General features: G+C 40.8%; 3 protein-coding genes across 3 annotated transcripts in view; 2 read left to right on the top strand and 1 right to left on the bottom strand.

Moving 5' to 3' along the window:
• Positions 1-1,537, top strand: part of ext1c (exostoses (multiple) 1c) — an 85,072-nt gene extending 83,535 nt beyond the window's left edge. Inside the window, exons 11-12 of the mRNA XM_084563489.1 lie at positions 213-384; positions 476-1,537. Of these exons, the coding sequence (XP_084419615.1) occupies positions 213-384; positions 476-661 (358 nt within the window). The 3' untranslated portion in view covers positions 662-1,537. The remainder of the gene's footprint in view (positions 1-212; positions 385-475) is intronic.
• A 627-nt stretch (positions 1,538-2,164) lies between these two features.
• LOC311501587 (mediator of RNA polymerase II transcription subunit 30) lies at positions 2,165-6,887 on the bottom strand. The gene is made up of 5 exons (XM_084563490.1): positions 6,745-6,887; positions 6,209-6,448; positions 4,223-4,381; positions 3,947-4,036; positions 2,165-3,105 (listed from the first exon to the last, which is right to left on the bottom strand). The coding sequence occupies exons 2-5, from the start codon at positions 6,434-6,436 to the stop codon at positions 3,010-3,012; spliced, it is 573 nt and encodes a 190-aa protein (XP_084419616.1). The 5' UTR covers positions 6,437-6,448; positions 6,745-6,887; the 3' UTR covers positions 2,165-3,009.
• An 8,567-nt stretch (positions 6,888-15,454) lies between these two features.
• Positions 15,455-17,012, top strand: LOC311501848 (uncharacterized protein). The gene is made up of 2 exons (XM_084563892.1): positions 15,455-15,675; positions 16,190-17,012. The coding sequence occupies exons 1-2, from the start codon at positions 15,616-15,618 to the stop codon at positions 16,565-16,567; spliced, it is 438 nt and encodes a 145-aa protein (XP_084420018.1). The 5' UTR covers positions 15,455-15,615; the 3' UTR covers positions 16,568-17,012.
• Positions 17,013-17,319: the final 307 nt, after the last annotated feature.

Genomic DNA, 17,319 nt, shown 5'->3' with positions numbered 1-17,319 from the left:
AGGTATGAGGCTAAAATTAAATAACGGCGATATGGAACATCATGTAGAGCACACCGAGATGTGACAAAATGTTAAAACAAGGTGTAGTGGATGTGCTAGGTGGGGAAAAAAAACAGCTGTGTTTTCTCTTTTCACATCTCATCTAATAATTATTCCTCTTCTTGGCACCAAGATGCTTGCTTTAATCAAGAATCTGCTTGTCTGCATCACAGGTACTACCACTACCTGTTCTCCCACTACCTGCCCCAATCTCTGAGAACTCTGGTGGATCGCACGTCCAACTGCGAGGACATCCTGATGAACTTCCTCGTCTCTGCCGTAACTCACCTGCCGCCGATTAAAGTGGCTCAAAGGAAGCAGTACAAGGAGCTGCCCAGTCCACAGGTAGGTTGCTGCTCGTGTTCCAACCCCGTGGACTCAAATTTGTCAGGATGGGACTGGATGGCGAATGACGAGTTCTTGTTTTACTCCCCAGGGCACTAAGAGCGTCCCCTGGGCCAACCCGGAGCACTTCAATCAGAGGCAGGAGTGTGTCAACACCTTCGCCAACTGGTTTGGCTACATGCCTCTAGTCCACTCTCAGTTTCGCCTGGACCCCGTGCTCTTCAAAGATCAAGTGTCTGTCCTTCGAAAGAAGTACAAAGACCTGGAGAGGGCGTAACGTTGACAGACAGACAGACAGAAAAGCAAAGGAGCATGGAAGTCTTGTCTAGTGGCCTTTTGGACACACAAATGGACCAACCAGTTGCGGACTGTGGACACAGTGGCAGCGGGGTCCATTTGTGATATGGACAAAGTACAATCATCAAACAGACCCTGGTGGTCTTGTCCTGGACTATCTCCATATGAATATGAAGAGAAAAAAGGGGTCTGTAAAGGTTTGAAAAGAGCTTCAAATGATTTTCAGACCTCCATGAGTCAAGTCAGCAGAGGAAGAAATGCCTTGAAAGAGACCCTGTGTACAGGCGTCTCACTGAGAAAGGACAATCTCTGTTGGACAGCGAAATAAAAAGAAATGTGTGTGTGAACTTCAGATGTCAGTTCTGCCGCAGTGACAATAAGGAGGGACTGACTATCTCATGCCAGGAGCACCCATGGGACTGGCAACGGTGCCATGCACTCCGGCTGTCGACGTGTCTCTCAGCATTACTGTGCAGGGACCGTTGCCAAGGAAACAGATCATTTCACCTCCAAAACGCTAACTGTAAAACCAATAAAATGATTTCTAAATGCAAACTCTGGTGTGGTGGCTTTGCAGATGATAGATGATCTAGTCAAATAAAGCAACTGGCCACAACTGTATTCTTTATCTCTAAATGTTCCGGGAAGTCAACAGGGAATAATCTCCACCTTATTTCTGAGGAAAGGTGCGTCTCGTCTCGATTACATTCTCTTGAAAAACTCACAAAAAGACAAACGAAATCATGTGTTGACCTTAGTGACTAACAGTAAAACAAAAAAAAAAAGGGAGACTACTCAGATTTAAGACCTGTAACTGAATGTGGTGTACAATGAACACCCTTTGTCAAGTCCATCCATTGCGTCACCCAACAATCATTGTTTGCGTCATCGATTGTTCTTCTAAATGTCAGAAAAGGGTCCGTTGCCAAGGTGACTAAAAGCTCCAAATCCAGCCCAACAGACAAACAGCCACATTTGAGAGGTGCAAACCATAATTTCTCTTTAACTTATTTGCCTGACAGTTGACTTATTATGCAAATTTTACTCTCAACAAAAGCATCATACTACTATTATAAACAGATTAGAGACATTTTCCTATCGAACTGTACACTAACAATTGATGGCATGGAGAGTGTAATCCTGCATTTTTTTTCTAGTTGCCAGTTAAATTAATAAACCTTTTGAGGAGGAATGAAATTAGATGTGACTGGGATTCGGATGCTTTGTTGTGTCGTCGTAGTAGTAGTAGTGTAGGAGCTACACTGCTGGGAGTGTAAGGAAAGAGTCCGAATGTGCCTCATGGTGCGTAGGTGGATGTGCTCTGATGTTCTTATATATCATCTCAGTTGTTAAACAAATCGTGCATTCCCACATCAGCCCGCAGGCTCGAGACTCACACAAAGGAGCGCGTATTTCAATGTCAGACTGGGCCGGTCTTCTATTTGCAAACAGGACATATATAAAATATGTGTTAGGTAGGAGATTTTGTTAACAAAAAGTTTATTTTATAGAAAAAAACAGAATCGACCCAGCAGGCCTCGCTTTTTGTCCCGCCGTTTACAAAAATAAATTCACAGGCAAGCAAGTCTGTACACCCTCAGGGTAAACAGGTGTGATGTCTAGCACTCAGGAAGCTAATCTCATTAAGCGTGTGCACACACACACTTACGTACAAAGCACCTGAGATACATAGCTGCCAAGGGGCTACTTTGAATTCTGAACCCATAGTGTTTTACAACCGACAGAGCATATTATGGGCAATTGTTCCTATTGTAAACACAGTCATCAGATCAGCTTCTGCGCTTTCTGGAAGAATTAGCGGCAATGAATTCAAGCCCGTCTGGTGTCAAGTCAGCACCTGGAGGCAGAACACCATGAATACGGTGTTTTAAGAACGTTTTCTGTTGTTGTTCTTACCTGAGGCAAAACAGGTTTCAACTCATTACTTAAACAGTATGAAACAGGAGTTGATCACTTATTTGAATAAGCATAGTTTCAAAAACAGTTGTTGAGCACTTGGCAAACGTACATCGGGTTATCAGCTGCCTTGTCTAAACAGAGCTTCTCGGAATTGGAGTGCATTAAGCAGACACAATCTAATCCTCGTTTCAGCTTGAAGTGTTTCTCGTCAATAGTTTGTCTCTCAAAAAAGTCTGAATTGTCAGTTTTCAGTGATGCAGTGCCAACACGAGGAAAAAAAGAAAAAAGAAAAAAAAGACGTGGACGGTCCCATTTCCAAAATCCAACAGAAAATCCCTTATTTCACCTGCTGTTATTCAGTCTGTACACATGTGGAGGAATGCATCGAGAGGACCTCACACAGAGCTGTCATTTCCTCAGCGTCAGCATGGCATTGACGTCCCACAGCAGGTTCCTCATTTGATCCATCAGAACCTTCATCTCCTGGTTCTTCTGACGTACCTTCTGCAGGTGAACCCCAAGATATGTGGCAATTAGTCAAACCCGTTTTTACACCTGCAGGTTGAGGCTTCAGTAACAATGTCCTAATGTCAGGCTCTAATGGTCCCACCCCCGCCCTGTCCCCAAAGCAAAACAACCCAATTTTGAAGATGCAAATGATGCAGAGTTTCTGCATTCTTTCCACAACATCCAGAGAAAACCTCAGCCTGTGTCAGCACTGCCATCTAGAGGAATCTGCAGGGGATTTTTACTGGTCACTCAGCCTCACTCACTCACTCTAGTACAATATAGAATAACATGTGCACTATATATTTTAATGGTTATTTAAAATAGTTAACAAAAATAAAGGTAGTTAAATAGCCAACTAATTTGATAATAATTTTAGTAATTGTAAAGCAAAGATGCCAAATTTCTCTTTGATGCAAGTCATCAATTATCTGGACTCCCAATTCCACAGCTGTAGGAAATAATACATTTAATTTTTCATTGTTGTCAGTAAATATTTTTGAAGACTAAACAGTTCAGCCTAATTTAATAAAGTAATCAGTACATTAACATATCAGCTGGAGCCCTAAACTTGCAGAAAGGTGTGGCCTTTACATTGTTTGTACATTTCCAATTGCAATCAGCACACACCAGTAAAGTTAATTGATGTCGGACTATAGTAAAGTACACCTTTCCTCATTAGATTTTTTGATGAATCATGTCAAAGTAAAAAGAAATCCTTTGTAGCAGCCCTACTTGGATTATAAGGAATATGACGTCTTTGCAAAAGCAAAATCCTAATAATTTGCCGTCACTGCTGATTATTACTTTTGAGAAAAAGACAAGAACAGAAACCCACCTCGAGAACCTCTTTTCTTTCTTGATTGACAGCGGGACTACAAGGCTCCACCCTGGCAGAAACCAGCTCCTCTCCAACATATGGCACAAGCTAAATATACACAACACATGCATAGAGTATGAGAAGTGGCGTATTACGCAGGGAGACAATTCTACAAATGCACTGTTATTCAAGCCGGATGAAACAACAGAAGAATCAATTTATAGGATCACTGGTTATAAATCAGCAAATGAGGTCTTTACAGTATGAAGGCAGAAATCAGAACTCATTCCTGACCTCTGTTGGCCCCTCCTGCAGGTCAGAGGTCATCTCCAAGCAGCGCTCGTACAGGAGCCGGAGCTTTCGGAAGAGCAGGGCGAGCTGCCGAAGGTGTTCCTGGAGCTTACTAAAGCGGTCCTGATACATCGCCTGGCTCTGAGTCACGCCGTTAGGAAGCTGATCAAAGACACAAAGCATCCCTTTTGAGCTTATATATGTTCATATTCGATTCCTTTTGCAGAAAAATGTTTAGACATCGGGCTAAGTCATTGACAGAATTTTATTCCTTTACTCGTTTTCTGCATGTTCGATCCCAATTTTAGGTTGATACACCCTCCTTGCTTTTAACAGTATGTTCAATACAAAAGTATTCAGACTGGATAAAAAGTCCACCGTCTTTACAGCTGGGAGTTTGAAGCACAGACAAAAAAAAAAAAACTATAAAGTTCAGCATGATGAGCAAGAACAAGCTGGAAGAAGTCAGTGATTCACAGAAAAACACAGGCAGACACAATTAGAGACGCAGATCAGGTGGAGATGGGAGGGTGAGCAAGACAGATGCTGACAAGTACGCCAAGCAGATATGCCGGAAAGGATGACCGGGCAAATTTAAAGTGACAGGGAACACAGGAACCCTTTAAGCTAGAAAAAAAACACACACCAGTCATTCGGATAAGATACACACACTTGACAAGAGACAGTAAAGGACGGACTGCAGTGCTCTCAGAGCAGGGTTTCTGCAGGTTTGAACAAATGAAATTTAAGACTTTTAAGACCATTATGGGTTAAATTTAAGACCTACACAAAGTACGAAAAATAAGGAAAGTCAGAGACCCAGAATTACTTAAAAAAAAAAAAAAAACGAATTTATATATATTTATCAACTATCAACGCAGGACATCCCTGGGATGGGATGGGCTCTACTAATGAGGAACAGAAACATGATAGGCCGTGGGCCAGAAGGGGTCATACTGCACGGGGGGGACTGCGAGAGAGACGTTAGGGAAAGGTTGGATCAGGAAACATAGCCTGAAAAACTTCCCCAGTACCGTCAATGCTTTATACGAGTGATGCTTTGTTACGGTGTTTAAAATCCACAAGACTTCAGCTTTCAGAGTTGCAGTTGATCCAAAGATTTCCCGCACGTCACTTCAAGACGATGAGGCAGCAGAATCGGTAGAGTCTGTGTTTTGCACAGTTCGCACAGACTTGGCTGCGACGCCGTCTCCGGCTGTACTTGGACCTGGCAAACGGCGAACAAAACTTTGGTGATCGCATGAGATTATTGGAGACTTTTAAGAGCAGTCTGGTGTTTCTCTGCTTTTAAGTGAGATTCCAGTGCCGTCACATCCAGGCTGCAGAGTTTGCGTGTTAAATGTGCAGTTCGCCACATGTTCCAGCCAATCAACAAAAGCATTTTGTTCAAGCCAGTAATCTTTAAACTTACATTTGCTTATTTCCCAAGTTGATAATGAGGTTCATGTGACAGAAGAAGTTTTGAATCCAAAGGGTATCCATAAGATGTCACCAACGCACTGAACAAAAAGCGAATGAAGCGGTAAATGGACGTAAGGATTTAAGGTTTAATGTACTTTAAATGTAATTTAAGACCTACAATGCGAAATATGCTCGTATTTAAGAATTTTTAAGGCCTTAAATTGGGATTAGCAAATTTTAGACTTTTTAAGACTCAGCAGAAACCCTGTCACAGAAGTCTTCTGTTCTTCGGCTGTTCCTATTGTAAGGTATCTCAAAATCAGATGACACTGACTGCCTATCCTTTTAAATATGTAAACAGAAAAAAAGTAGTGCTGATTATTGATCAATTACTAAATCACTAAATATTACAGGGAGATTTAAAAAACAAAACAAAACAAAACAACAACATCTCATGCTGATGTGGATTGTGATGCATTCAAAGGTCGGTGTAGAGAAAAAAAATGACTCAATATGAAATGAGAGGTAATTTTGACTTCATTCATCATTCATCTGATGTCCCATTACCTGCGTGGCTCGTGTAATCTGGAAGATCTCCATGGTGCGTGTGACTATGTCCTGTACCGTCTCCTGTCCGATCTTGCAGAGGAACACTGGAGAGATCTCTCTCAGGGCACCCTGCGGGGGCATGGGCTGCTGACCTGGAGCTCCTGCACCCCCGGGGGGCAGGTGAGGCTGCTGCTGCTGCGGTGGCATCCCTGTCATCCCTGGCTTCTGAGGTAAAGATGCTGCCATATCTACACAAATCTGTGGGAAACATAAAGATGGTGGTTGTGCTGAAGCGCCCAAACGTAAACATTAACCTCTAGCTTATGAGAATAACTGAAAGAAACTATATCGCAATATACAGCAGAAGGTGGATTCTTTTTAGTCTACTGTACATACTCGCTAAAACAAACCCCACTGAACTTCTAAAATACTAAAGAAACGCTGCGTTTCAGTGACGATGCTAAACATGCTAGCCTAAACAACTCATTACTAAAGCAAGCTAGTTAGCCTCTTGCTAGCTAACTTGCTAGCAACATGTTCAGAAAGCCGCTTACCTAAATTCACAACGTCCTTTGGCCGTATGCTGTCCAGACACGCTGGCTTATCCGAGCTGTTCCGAAAAAAACTAAGTTTGTTTATTTATTATTTTAAATAAAACATGGTGTCGAGACCTTTCCCACCGATTCCTTTCAGAAAGCGAAGAGCGTTATTGTTTGCCATGGCGTCACTTCCGGTTAGAAAATGGCATGTTTCCCGCCACTAGATGGAGACAGACGTCGGTGAAACGCCAGTCCGCCACAAAACACTCCATTACGAGGAAACGTTTTACATTCACAATATGATTTAAGTAAAAGTACAAAAGCAGTGCAAGTAAAAGGTAGTTGCAGTCACTTAAAAGTGCAAACTGTGTAAAATATTACTACATTTACATGTAAGCAGTTTCTTAACAGTGTGGCTTTTCAAGGTGACATTGTGTTACTCTGTGTGTTTTCCTTCCTTGTGTTGTGTCTGTCCATGTAAATTAATGCTGGGTAAAAGAAACAGAAAACGGTAATCCTCATGTTCAAGTACTACAGCCGCTTGTGCACCGTTCTTGAGTAAATGTACTTAGCAACACATTCCACTGCTGCTTATGATATATTTAAATTGCTAGCAACATCAATTAAATTATTCTACATTTAATACGAAGGGAAATGCAAAGCAAACCTGCATGCGAATGCTGGTTCTCGACATGTTAAGCCCTTCTGCACTACCTCTCCACAACCACTATTCAGCTGCAGACGCTCTCCATGTCTCACGAGTCGCCTTCTGGTTTTCCTTTTTAATGAAATAAACCCTTATTTTTGTAACTCCATCGCGTCAATCCTCGTTATGTTGCGGCCCTCGAGCCAGGTCGTAACAAAGGAAACAAACTGTTTTGCAAATATTAAATTTCATATCACTATGAAAGGTTGCGCTGATTATGTTCTTCTGCTTTACCCAAGTACGTAACCTCATATGAGCATAATGTGCGAGAAAATCTAATTTATTATTCACAAATTGCTCTACTACAACTGTAGTGTTATATATATTGATTTGAATAAACACTTTATTGTGGTATTTTTAGTCAACATTTTAAGCTCTGGCCCGTCTACCAAGTTATCTTAGAACCACAGTTTCTACTATTTAGTAGATTAAGAATGAAAAAGTAAAAAAATAAATCAATCCTCTGCACAATAATAGTAGACTTTTGGGGGTTAGATGTAAGTTACAGGACCGACACTTGTTTTCCTTGCAACCAAGCCAGGTCAATGACATTCAGCAATGGCAAATACGTCACTCATTGTAGAACTGCTTGTTTTATTTGTTAAATCAGCTGATTTCACCCGTGGTTTATACTAGAGCAAAGGTTGCGCTTGTTAAGTCAGGACAAAGAGCTTTTAAGGAACTACTTTTTATTTATTTTCTGGTGTGGTCTAGAGTTTAAAAGTTCCCAAGTTGAGCCTTGCGATAGACTGGGCGACCTGTTCAGGGTGTACCCCACCTCTCGCCCGATGACAGCTGGGATAGGCTCCAGCCCCTCCCCGGAACCACTCACAGGACAAGCGGTTACAGAAGATGAATGAATGAATGAGTTCCCAAGTTGACCTGAGTAAGAAGTCTGAGAACACAAAGTGTCCTAACTGCTGACAAATATACCTGAATTTGAAAATATCTTTATTTGTAATGGAGTTGTTTTTGTAGCTCTTAGTGAAGCAAAGTTTGTCTGAGAGATAGAGAGTGCCTGACAGGGCTTTGGATACGACTAATCCAGTTTCACAAGGTGTTTTGCACCAGCTCCTCATAAAAACCTTCAGTCTACCCGAGATTTCATGTTGAGAAAGCCTTTATTTGCTTAGAATACCAATCCGACTTCTGACACTTTCCATTAGCTCCGACGTCATGTTCCACACCGTCACAGTGCTACTTAGTTGGCACTGTTTTGCTAAAATCTTGAGGCACATTATATTTAGAACAGGTGAACAATAACTGCAGGCTGATTTGCTTGAAGCCTATGATGATTGGTCCAATCCACCTGGGTGTCATCTGAATGCTGCGTCAGTGGAAAAACTCAAGGAAATGTGACCTTGTTTACAAATGAGTTAACAAGATATATGGCTCTAATTTGATTATATTTGATTGCTGACCTGAAGGAATAGTCTTTTTTTTTTTCTTTTTTTTCCCACTTGAAGTAGTAGCTTCTTCTGTTTTTAAGTGTTTTTAAATCTGATCAGATTAGTTCTGTGCTTACACAAAAACACCAGGATATTTTAATGTCACCTTTATTTTATTTCCACTGAATATCATGGTCAAAGAGTGGTCTACTAAGTAACAAATAGTATTGTAAATTGACAACAGTGAATATATATATATATATATATATATATATATATATATATATATATATATATATATCTTTTTAGCCACATTAGGATAAAATCTCAAACATCCGTGATGTTCATGTTCACCAGAGGATGGATTTCACTCAGAGGTTAGCATGCAAACATGCAAAACTATGTAAGCACTGTAAAAAACAAACAAAACGGCAGCATGTTAGCATTGTATTGTGAGCATATGCATTTGCTAATGTCAGCTGTGTTTAAAAGTTCACTGTTTTCCCCTTTATTCTCCAAAATGACTGCTATCATGAGGAACACGGCTCCTAAGCAGCATCCGCCTTCGGTTTATGTTTTAACTAAGCTTCCCTTTTGCTTATGTTTCTCTGGCTACTGTTCCCTGTCACAACAATGCACTTAAGAGTTTTGCAGTTTTCAGTTTATATGTATGTGACACGTTTACAAGGCTCCTCTTCAGTTTAATAGCAGCCTCTCATCTTTATGGTTGGATTCAGTAAATGTACCAAGGCAATAAACCATCCCTTGATACATAAGTTAACTCTCATATGATAAAACATCTCACTGAAAGAGGATCAATAATTAGCAAGAGAATGCTTAGAATTTCCACCTTTTTTTTTTGAGCGCCCTCACAAAAGCACTTATTAAATATGCCTCTCTTGTATTCTCCACTTAGCACTGACTTCCCAGGCGCATTGGGTTATCTGAAAGCGATATTTAAATGTCTGCATGTACGAGGAAACAGGCTGAACGGTGATAACAGGTGATAACTCACTACAAAGAGCTGGCTGTGCTCTCCTACCTACCAGAACAATGCGTTACAGGAACTAGTCTGTTTCCCTCTCAGTTTTTGGGGGTTGTGTGGTGATGATGAGAATGTGTGATTTAAAGATTTTAGATTTGAATTTAATTGAGCTGCTAAAGTGACAACCCCTATATCTGTAAGTGCACTTTTCTTATCAGTCAATCAACTGCATCTTGGGACCTTCAACAGTTTTGTAGTCACACCTGAATTTACAGGATGCATTTGTGGACTTAAGCAGCAGTCTTAAGATGGAAATAACGTATGTTACACAGAGACTTGGGTAGAACTGTAGAACTTACCTCTTAAAGTCTTTCTGTCATAGCTTTCAGTCTATTACCTTTAGCCTAATAAAATTCAAACAAGAGGGACACTGTGTACTTTCCTTTAGAAATTGTCTCAGAGTTTTCTGGGAAGACAAATGGGCCTTAGCAGAGGTAAAAAGTGGTATTTCTTTCAAATGTAAAACAGTGCTACAGTTAAAATGAGCTGCACAACAACAAAACTGCATAGTGAAATAATGTTACACCGTATACAAGCGACCTCACCATGCTGTCACATTGCTATTATTTCCAAAGTGATAAGGTTACCACGTTTACCTCATGAATTTGCACAAACGCGGTATCAAAAACTAAATATCACAAGCACACATTCCTCTGTGTTATTCGACGGCTCCTTGAGCTGCGAGTCAACACGAAGGGTAAAATCTGACGTGAGTTATTGACCAAATCTTTATCAATATAAAGTTCAATGGAGTGGAAAAATATGTGGGAAAATTAAGTGGAGTGGGATTCTTCGTATAGATGTTAACCCCGGAAATGTTGTTTGGGTTTCGGTGGCTACATTCCATTTTTAGGTGAAACAACTTTATCACATCACTTTTTCTTTACTCGACTTTCCTGAGGTTTCGTATCTGCCCTTGGTCGAAAGTGACAAGTTAAACATGAGGAGGAAACTGTTTCCAAGAAAATTCACCGGACAAACACAGCCTCACATGAACCTGCAGTCACGTATTCAGTCTAAAAACATCATTTATCATTTATTCATCAATTTAAAAGATAAAAATACTTTTTAGAACAAGAAAGTGGAATCAAAGACTTTGGACTTCATGGAATTGAAGTTGGAATGTCAAAGATTTTTCAACATTTGTAAAGTCACTATTTTTTACCGAATTAAGTTGGTGACTGAGCCAATAGTGCAGTCTCATGAACCGGGCGGCCTAAGTCGTAGTTACGTTCTCGGGCACAAGCTGTACGAAGTTCCTGCAGATGTAAACTCCATGAACCAATATCTGGATACGAAAGGCAGAATGTTAAAGTCGATGGCTTTCTAGATCGCCGCTAATACTATACAGACCTTTCCTCCTGGTGCTGCAGCCTCACATTAAAAGCATTTAACTGGCATAACACAAGTATGGAGTTAGGTGACAGGCTGCGCACCTCCAGTGTCTCGGCAAAGTAGCTAATGCGCGGTTTATACTTCTACGTCAATTTGGCGCCAAACCAGAAATGTAACTATGCATCTCGGCGATGCAGGCCGCAAAAGCTTTGACTGGTTCGCTGGGTAGTAGCGCGTTTCCGCTTTACTATTTCCGGCTGCCTCTCCATCTCCGCAGTTTTCGAATTGATCGTTTTGGATCAATGACGATAGAAGACATCGAGGAAAGGTCAACTGAGGAGGTTTGGAGATACAAACATTTTTATGACTTGTCTCAGACGAAATTTCGGCAAAAGCTTCAGTCGCCATTATTGAAAGTGAAGCGGTGAAGTGAAGTGGCTTGGACCGGCGTAGGCTACGTGCGTAGGTTACGTGATCTACTTCCCGCAGAAGTATAAACTGCACTTAACACCTCTCACCCTGCTGTGAGCAACTTCATGTCATGTGCAGCATTAAACCAGATCATATGAAATGATTGAAAAAGGCCAGTTGTTGCCAGACTAATTAAATCAAACAATCATTATGTTTCCCTGCAAAACTTTTTACACAAATTCCGGAAAACCACTCAACAAAAGTGAACACCCAGCCCTGTTAACACGAGTTTGAACCCACTCAAACTGGGATAAAATGTGGTAATATAATATCGCCTGTAATCTGGCACCACTGGGGCAGTTCCTGGTGTCCAACTCCCCCAAGCACCATTTCAGCAGCGGGCTTTAATCTCCAGACGTGAAATGGGAAGCAGCTGGCATGTTGTGAAAACAAATGTAACCCTAGCTTTAGACAAGGCATACAATACGATGCACTTGTAACAGGTTCACGCTGCAGAGGAAGGGGTGGGATTTTACAGGCTTCCTCGTGCTATAATTGTAATTTACATACAAGAAACATTTAACTTATCTAGCATTAAGGTCAAGCTGGAAGTGCTCCAGAGTACGGTACATGATTTTTTTTCCCCCCTCTCCGTTATCAGCATCAGTGTTATGGAGAACTGGCAGGTATAAAAGGAGAGACAGAAAGGTGGAGGCAGCCATTAAGTACAAAGAAAACTGACCAAGAAGACAAAGATGAAGATTACAGGGATGATTGTCCTCCCTGTCTGTTTGACCTTTATGCTTCTGGGCAGCACTAAGGTAAGGGGCTTTGAATTCACAAGTTTAATTCCGAAGGCTGTAATGGGCCACCGAAGGCTAAACTTTTCGATGCTTCCTCTGAGGGTTGTTTCATCTGGATTTTGAAGGAACACACCTGCCATTTGTTTTTCTAGCTTAAGTGTGCATACATTCAAATTAAGCAGAGGTAAATGAAACATTTAAATGCATCCCAGGCTAGGCAAATGGAGCTAAACAAGAACAAACAAAACTGATTTGTCACAGCACATTTATATATATATTGTTTGTTTTTGTTTTTTTTTACCCGTCACGCTATTATTATTATTATTATTGTGTCCGCTTCTGTTTAAAAATCGAGAATGAAAGTTTGATCTTCTTTTGGTTTGTTTGTGTGTAATAAGGTAGTAAAAATGGCTTTGGCTACTTTATAAAATGTCTCTTTGTTAGACTTTTTTTGGAGAAAAAAAGTAATTGCGATCATTATGAAAGTCTAATAAGGCTAATGTTTTTTTTGTGCAGCACCTGTGAAATCAAATATATTAGACCCACTTAATTTTACTTCTGTGATGGAGGATGTCAAGGAGCGTTTCGATTTCCAGATTAACCACACATAATCTATTAGGCAAGAGTAAGGCAGATCTGGACTGGTGGGGGAACTAAATACAACAATGAATCTTTTTTTTTTTCCAGTTACGGAATAATTATATAACATGGAAAGCACATGGAAGTCATGAGCTGCTTGTCTATAGACCACAGCGATATGCAAAGTCCAGTTAATGACTTCATGCCTCATGCACTCAGCAGGTGCTTGACCTTTGCATGGTTGGAGCTCCAACACATTTGTCACTGACACACTTTACTGCCACAGGCAGGAAATAGACAATATAAATTCGTGCATCGTGAATGATGCCAGTGCCAAAACAGAATTTAGTGCCACAAAAGACCTTATCATGATGTTATAATGGCGCAAAATCTCACTTACTTCCATATACGCCTAGAGACTGTTATGGTTTTATTTGCTCAGGTTTGAACAGATTGGAACACAGAACCATTTGAGAGATTTCCATTTTTAAAACTGATTGGAGAGAAATAGTACATAACATTTGTCACCACTGAGACATGGGAACACCAAAGAAATACAAAGACACGGATTGGGTATATCAACATTTTACATATTATAAAGTAACACTGGACTAAATATGCATGAATTTTTTTTTTAAACTCCACCAGCAATCACAAACACGTCCCAACTCTTGATCTTGTGAACACGATAAACCCAATCTCTAGGGTCCATGTCACCATCTACCACGGCTAAACACAACCGTTTGGGGACAAAGAAGATGGATGAGCCTTGAAAGCTAGGGCTAGGGTTAGGGTTAGGGTTAGGGTTAGCGGTCAGTGGGGTTTGTTAGCATGTTTTTGGGCTATTCTTGCTGTCTTTGCAAGGGAAATTTGCCCATAAAAATCACTCTTAGGAGCAATGGGATGCTGTCGAGCAGTCCCAAACACACTGCTAGATAGCTGAACAGGACTGATTGTCTTATTTGTTTTAAACATATCTCATTGGAACTACTTCCTAGCAAAGAAATGTATCTCAATGTGTTGACAGTGAGGTTTGTCGGACCTTCTTGCAGAAAAGATACCTGAACACTGTCGCTCAAAATCTTTCTTTTACAGGCGCAAAGCCCCACAACTGCCTGTACCTCCTGCGCAAATGAAACAAATGCAAACACTACCACAAACAACATGGAGTCGACGGGTACCACACAGCCTCCAGAGTCCACGCCGCTCCCTGGCCACACCTCTGCTCACGCAACCTCCAACAGCAACACCAGCAGTGCTGTAACCACCAGTCCGCCTACTGACTCCACCACCTTAAACTCCACAGCTGCTACTACTTCATCACAGAAGGCCACGGTGTCCTCTGGAGCCACTCAAAGCCCTGCAACCAATGCCTCCGGTGTTCAGAATTCCACATTTGGATATGATGGTAGTAAGGCTCCAGGAACTTCGGCGACGACGCTAAAAGGACGGTCCGCCTCTTTGCTCGGGTGCTACAGCCCATTCCTGATTTCTGCCCTGTTCATTCTGATCTTGTCTGCATAGGGCTGGGAGTGTGAAACCAAGGGACATTGCAGTGTATTAACGAGATTTTATTCTTTCACATTGAATCCATAAATCCGCAACACAAAGTCTGACCTTTAATGGCTATGAAGTGCTTTATTTGCACTGAGCTATTTTTCCACTCTTGCACAAGTCTTAAAGTTGTGTACAATCTTCAAATGTTTAAGACATAATAAATAAAACCTAAAATAATGGAAATGGATTTTTCTTGTAATGACATTTGGTTCCGTATGTTTTCTCAAGTCTTAAAATGTGATGCTGACGTTAATTATACCAATTCGGTCCTACAGTACCAGTGCAACAGCTGATGGAAATGGCAGACTTCCAGCCACCAAATCATTTGCATTTTGGTTTTGATATTAAAAAAAGATTCCTCCATGTCCTTCAAACGTCGTCACATTCAAATGCAGGCTGTTTGTTATGCACCGTCTTTAGTGTTTTGCCTCTGTCCTTGCTCTCCATAAGGACTAATAGGACAACACAACATTGTGTTTAAGTTTATCTGTTTAACCAATGCACGGTTAAGATTATATAGAAAGATTTTTTATATATAGACAGTCAGCCATGTTGAAATCAGCCAAATCCTCTTGGGAAAAGCTTGTCATACTATGAGGGATTTACAACCAATTAATTTAACACATATAAAACAACAGGGAGGTGGTTATGGTGAAAATGGTCTTCTTGATCTTACATTTCTATAGAATATCAGTGTCATTAAAGGTTAAAAAGAACAGCAGATAAGCAGCATGAGGCTCAGTGGAGACGGGCTATCTCCCTGCATCCATATCTGGATAGGTTTCAGATGGCCCAGTGAGACGTTTTGCATTTGTGGTCCATCGCTAGGGTGGAGACTGAGGCAGGTGCTTCCTGGATGGAAAAAAAAAAGGGTATCAGGTGAATAATCTGAATGCCTTATAAAAAGGTCAGCTTCTGGAGAAACACGTTTTGTTCAACCAAGCAAGGGTGCACAAGCAGACGCAGCAACAATCTTAAAAAAAAACAACAACAAAAGGGGAAAACAACAGATGAAAGAAATACATCTTCAGCTGTTTGTCTTCAAGAGGAAATAATCTCAGCATGAAGTACTTTGTCTTGGTGCTGTTATTACTGGCTCTGCTGGGATGTGTCTACGGACAGGTAAGAAAGACCATTCTTTACTGGCTATGAAGTGGCTAGAGAGGGAAATGTACATGTAGCCAGAAAAAAACAACTAAATAAAATTTAAAAGAATAATAATGTAATCTGAATCTGTGGCCTTAGATCCTTAAGTCCCTCCACCTGTGAGTTCTAAGCCCATCACCATTTTTCGATGGTTGCAGAGGTGTAATTGAAATGGACATAGCTTTGGGGCGTTTAACTTCTGTTCAGTTGCTGTTAAGAGTTATTGTTTTTATGGACTCCTTGTTACAAGGCTCTCTCTCCATTTCGCAAGCTTTGATAAGACGGAAATTAAATTAAAGACAAGAAGATTATTTGTCTTACTTAACTTGTTACAGACTAAGCCGACCTTTTTTATCCACCCTTCATCATTCAAATCACTTCCCAAACAAGCACCGCACTTACTTTGTATAAGCTTTTCCGTAACGTGATCTGCAGAGTCAGGTAAAAATGCCATGTCATGTCATAAATCTCTCTTTCTGCCTTTTACCAGTCCACTGCGACTTCAGGCACATCGATGGCAAAGACCGAAAAGACCAACACCACCACCTCTGACAACAGCACCACTACCAAGCCCAACGGCAACAGCAACGGCAATAACAATGACAAAAACACCACCACAACCACCGACGGCGACACCAGCACAGGCACAGGCACAAGCACAGGCACAGGCACAGGCACCGGCACAGGCACAGGCACCGGCACAGGCACAGGCACCGGCACCACCAGCAACAACAACAACAGCCCCGATGGAACCAACACCCAAGGTTCCACCAGCAAACCAGGGAGTACGACGAACGGACACATCCGCCTCTTCACCTCCATCAATCTGCTGTTTGGATCTTTTGTTCTTCAGGCCCTTTGCCAGTGAGTCTCAGCTGTGGAGTCCCACGTTACAACACTGTATACTGCTAACCTGAGCTCATTGTTTTTATTTTTATTTTTTAGATGTTTGCTAGAGATAAATACACTATGAGTTGTCTTTGCTGCACAAATGGCTGAGCTACAGAGCCGGAATATGAAAAGCAGCTATCTATGAATTATTATATTATTATTAAAGCATGTTCGTTTGCATTTTGAAAAGTTACTGCTACATGATCACTGATTTAGTTTTAAAGTTTCGTGCATGGATTTATTATAATTGTTTGCACAAAAATTTGCAGTACAAGCAGTAGAATAAGTGTTTGTACTGTCCAAAACATGTGAAGCATTAAATAAAGGGGGATATATGTTACAAATATGAAATGTGTCCACAACATGTAATGTTTGCATTTACCATGTATATCCATGAAAAATAATAAATGTACATGTATGTGTATGATGTGTCCGACAGATTTTTTTTGTTGCCATAACTACACATATAATAAAGCTTAAATATTTTACAACTAGTAAAGATAAAGCAGCAGAACTTTAGTGAGTGAACAGTTACAGAGGCAGCAGTGGTGTAATTAAATTCCATACGTGTGATTCATGCTTTCGTGCCACCGCCACAAGTGAACGCCCCAACTGGATGATCTTCACTGTGTTATTAATTTTCTGAAAATAGAAAAAAAAAAAGGGAATTAAACTGAATAAAATAAAAACAATCATATCACAAGAAAAATAAAGCAATAGAAACCCAAG

The sequence above is a fragment of the Chelon labrosus genome (genome assembly GCF_963514085.1).
Source record: "Chelon labrosus genome assembly, chromosome: 16".
NCBI classification, from domain to species: domain Eukaryota; kingdom Metazoa; phylum Chordata; class Actinopteri; order Mugiliformes; family Mugilidae; genus Chelon; species Chelon labrosus.
Note: the sequence above shows the minus strand (reverse complement) of the source record. Positions and strands in the feature narration are given on the sequence as shown.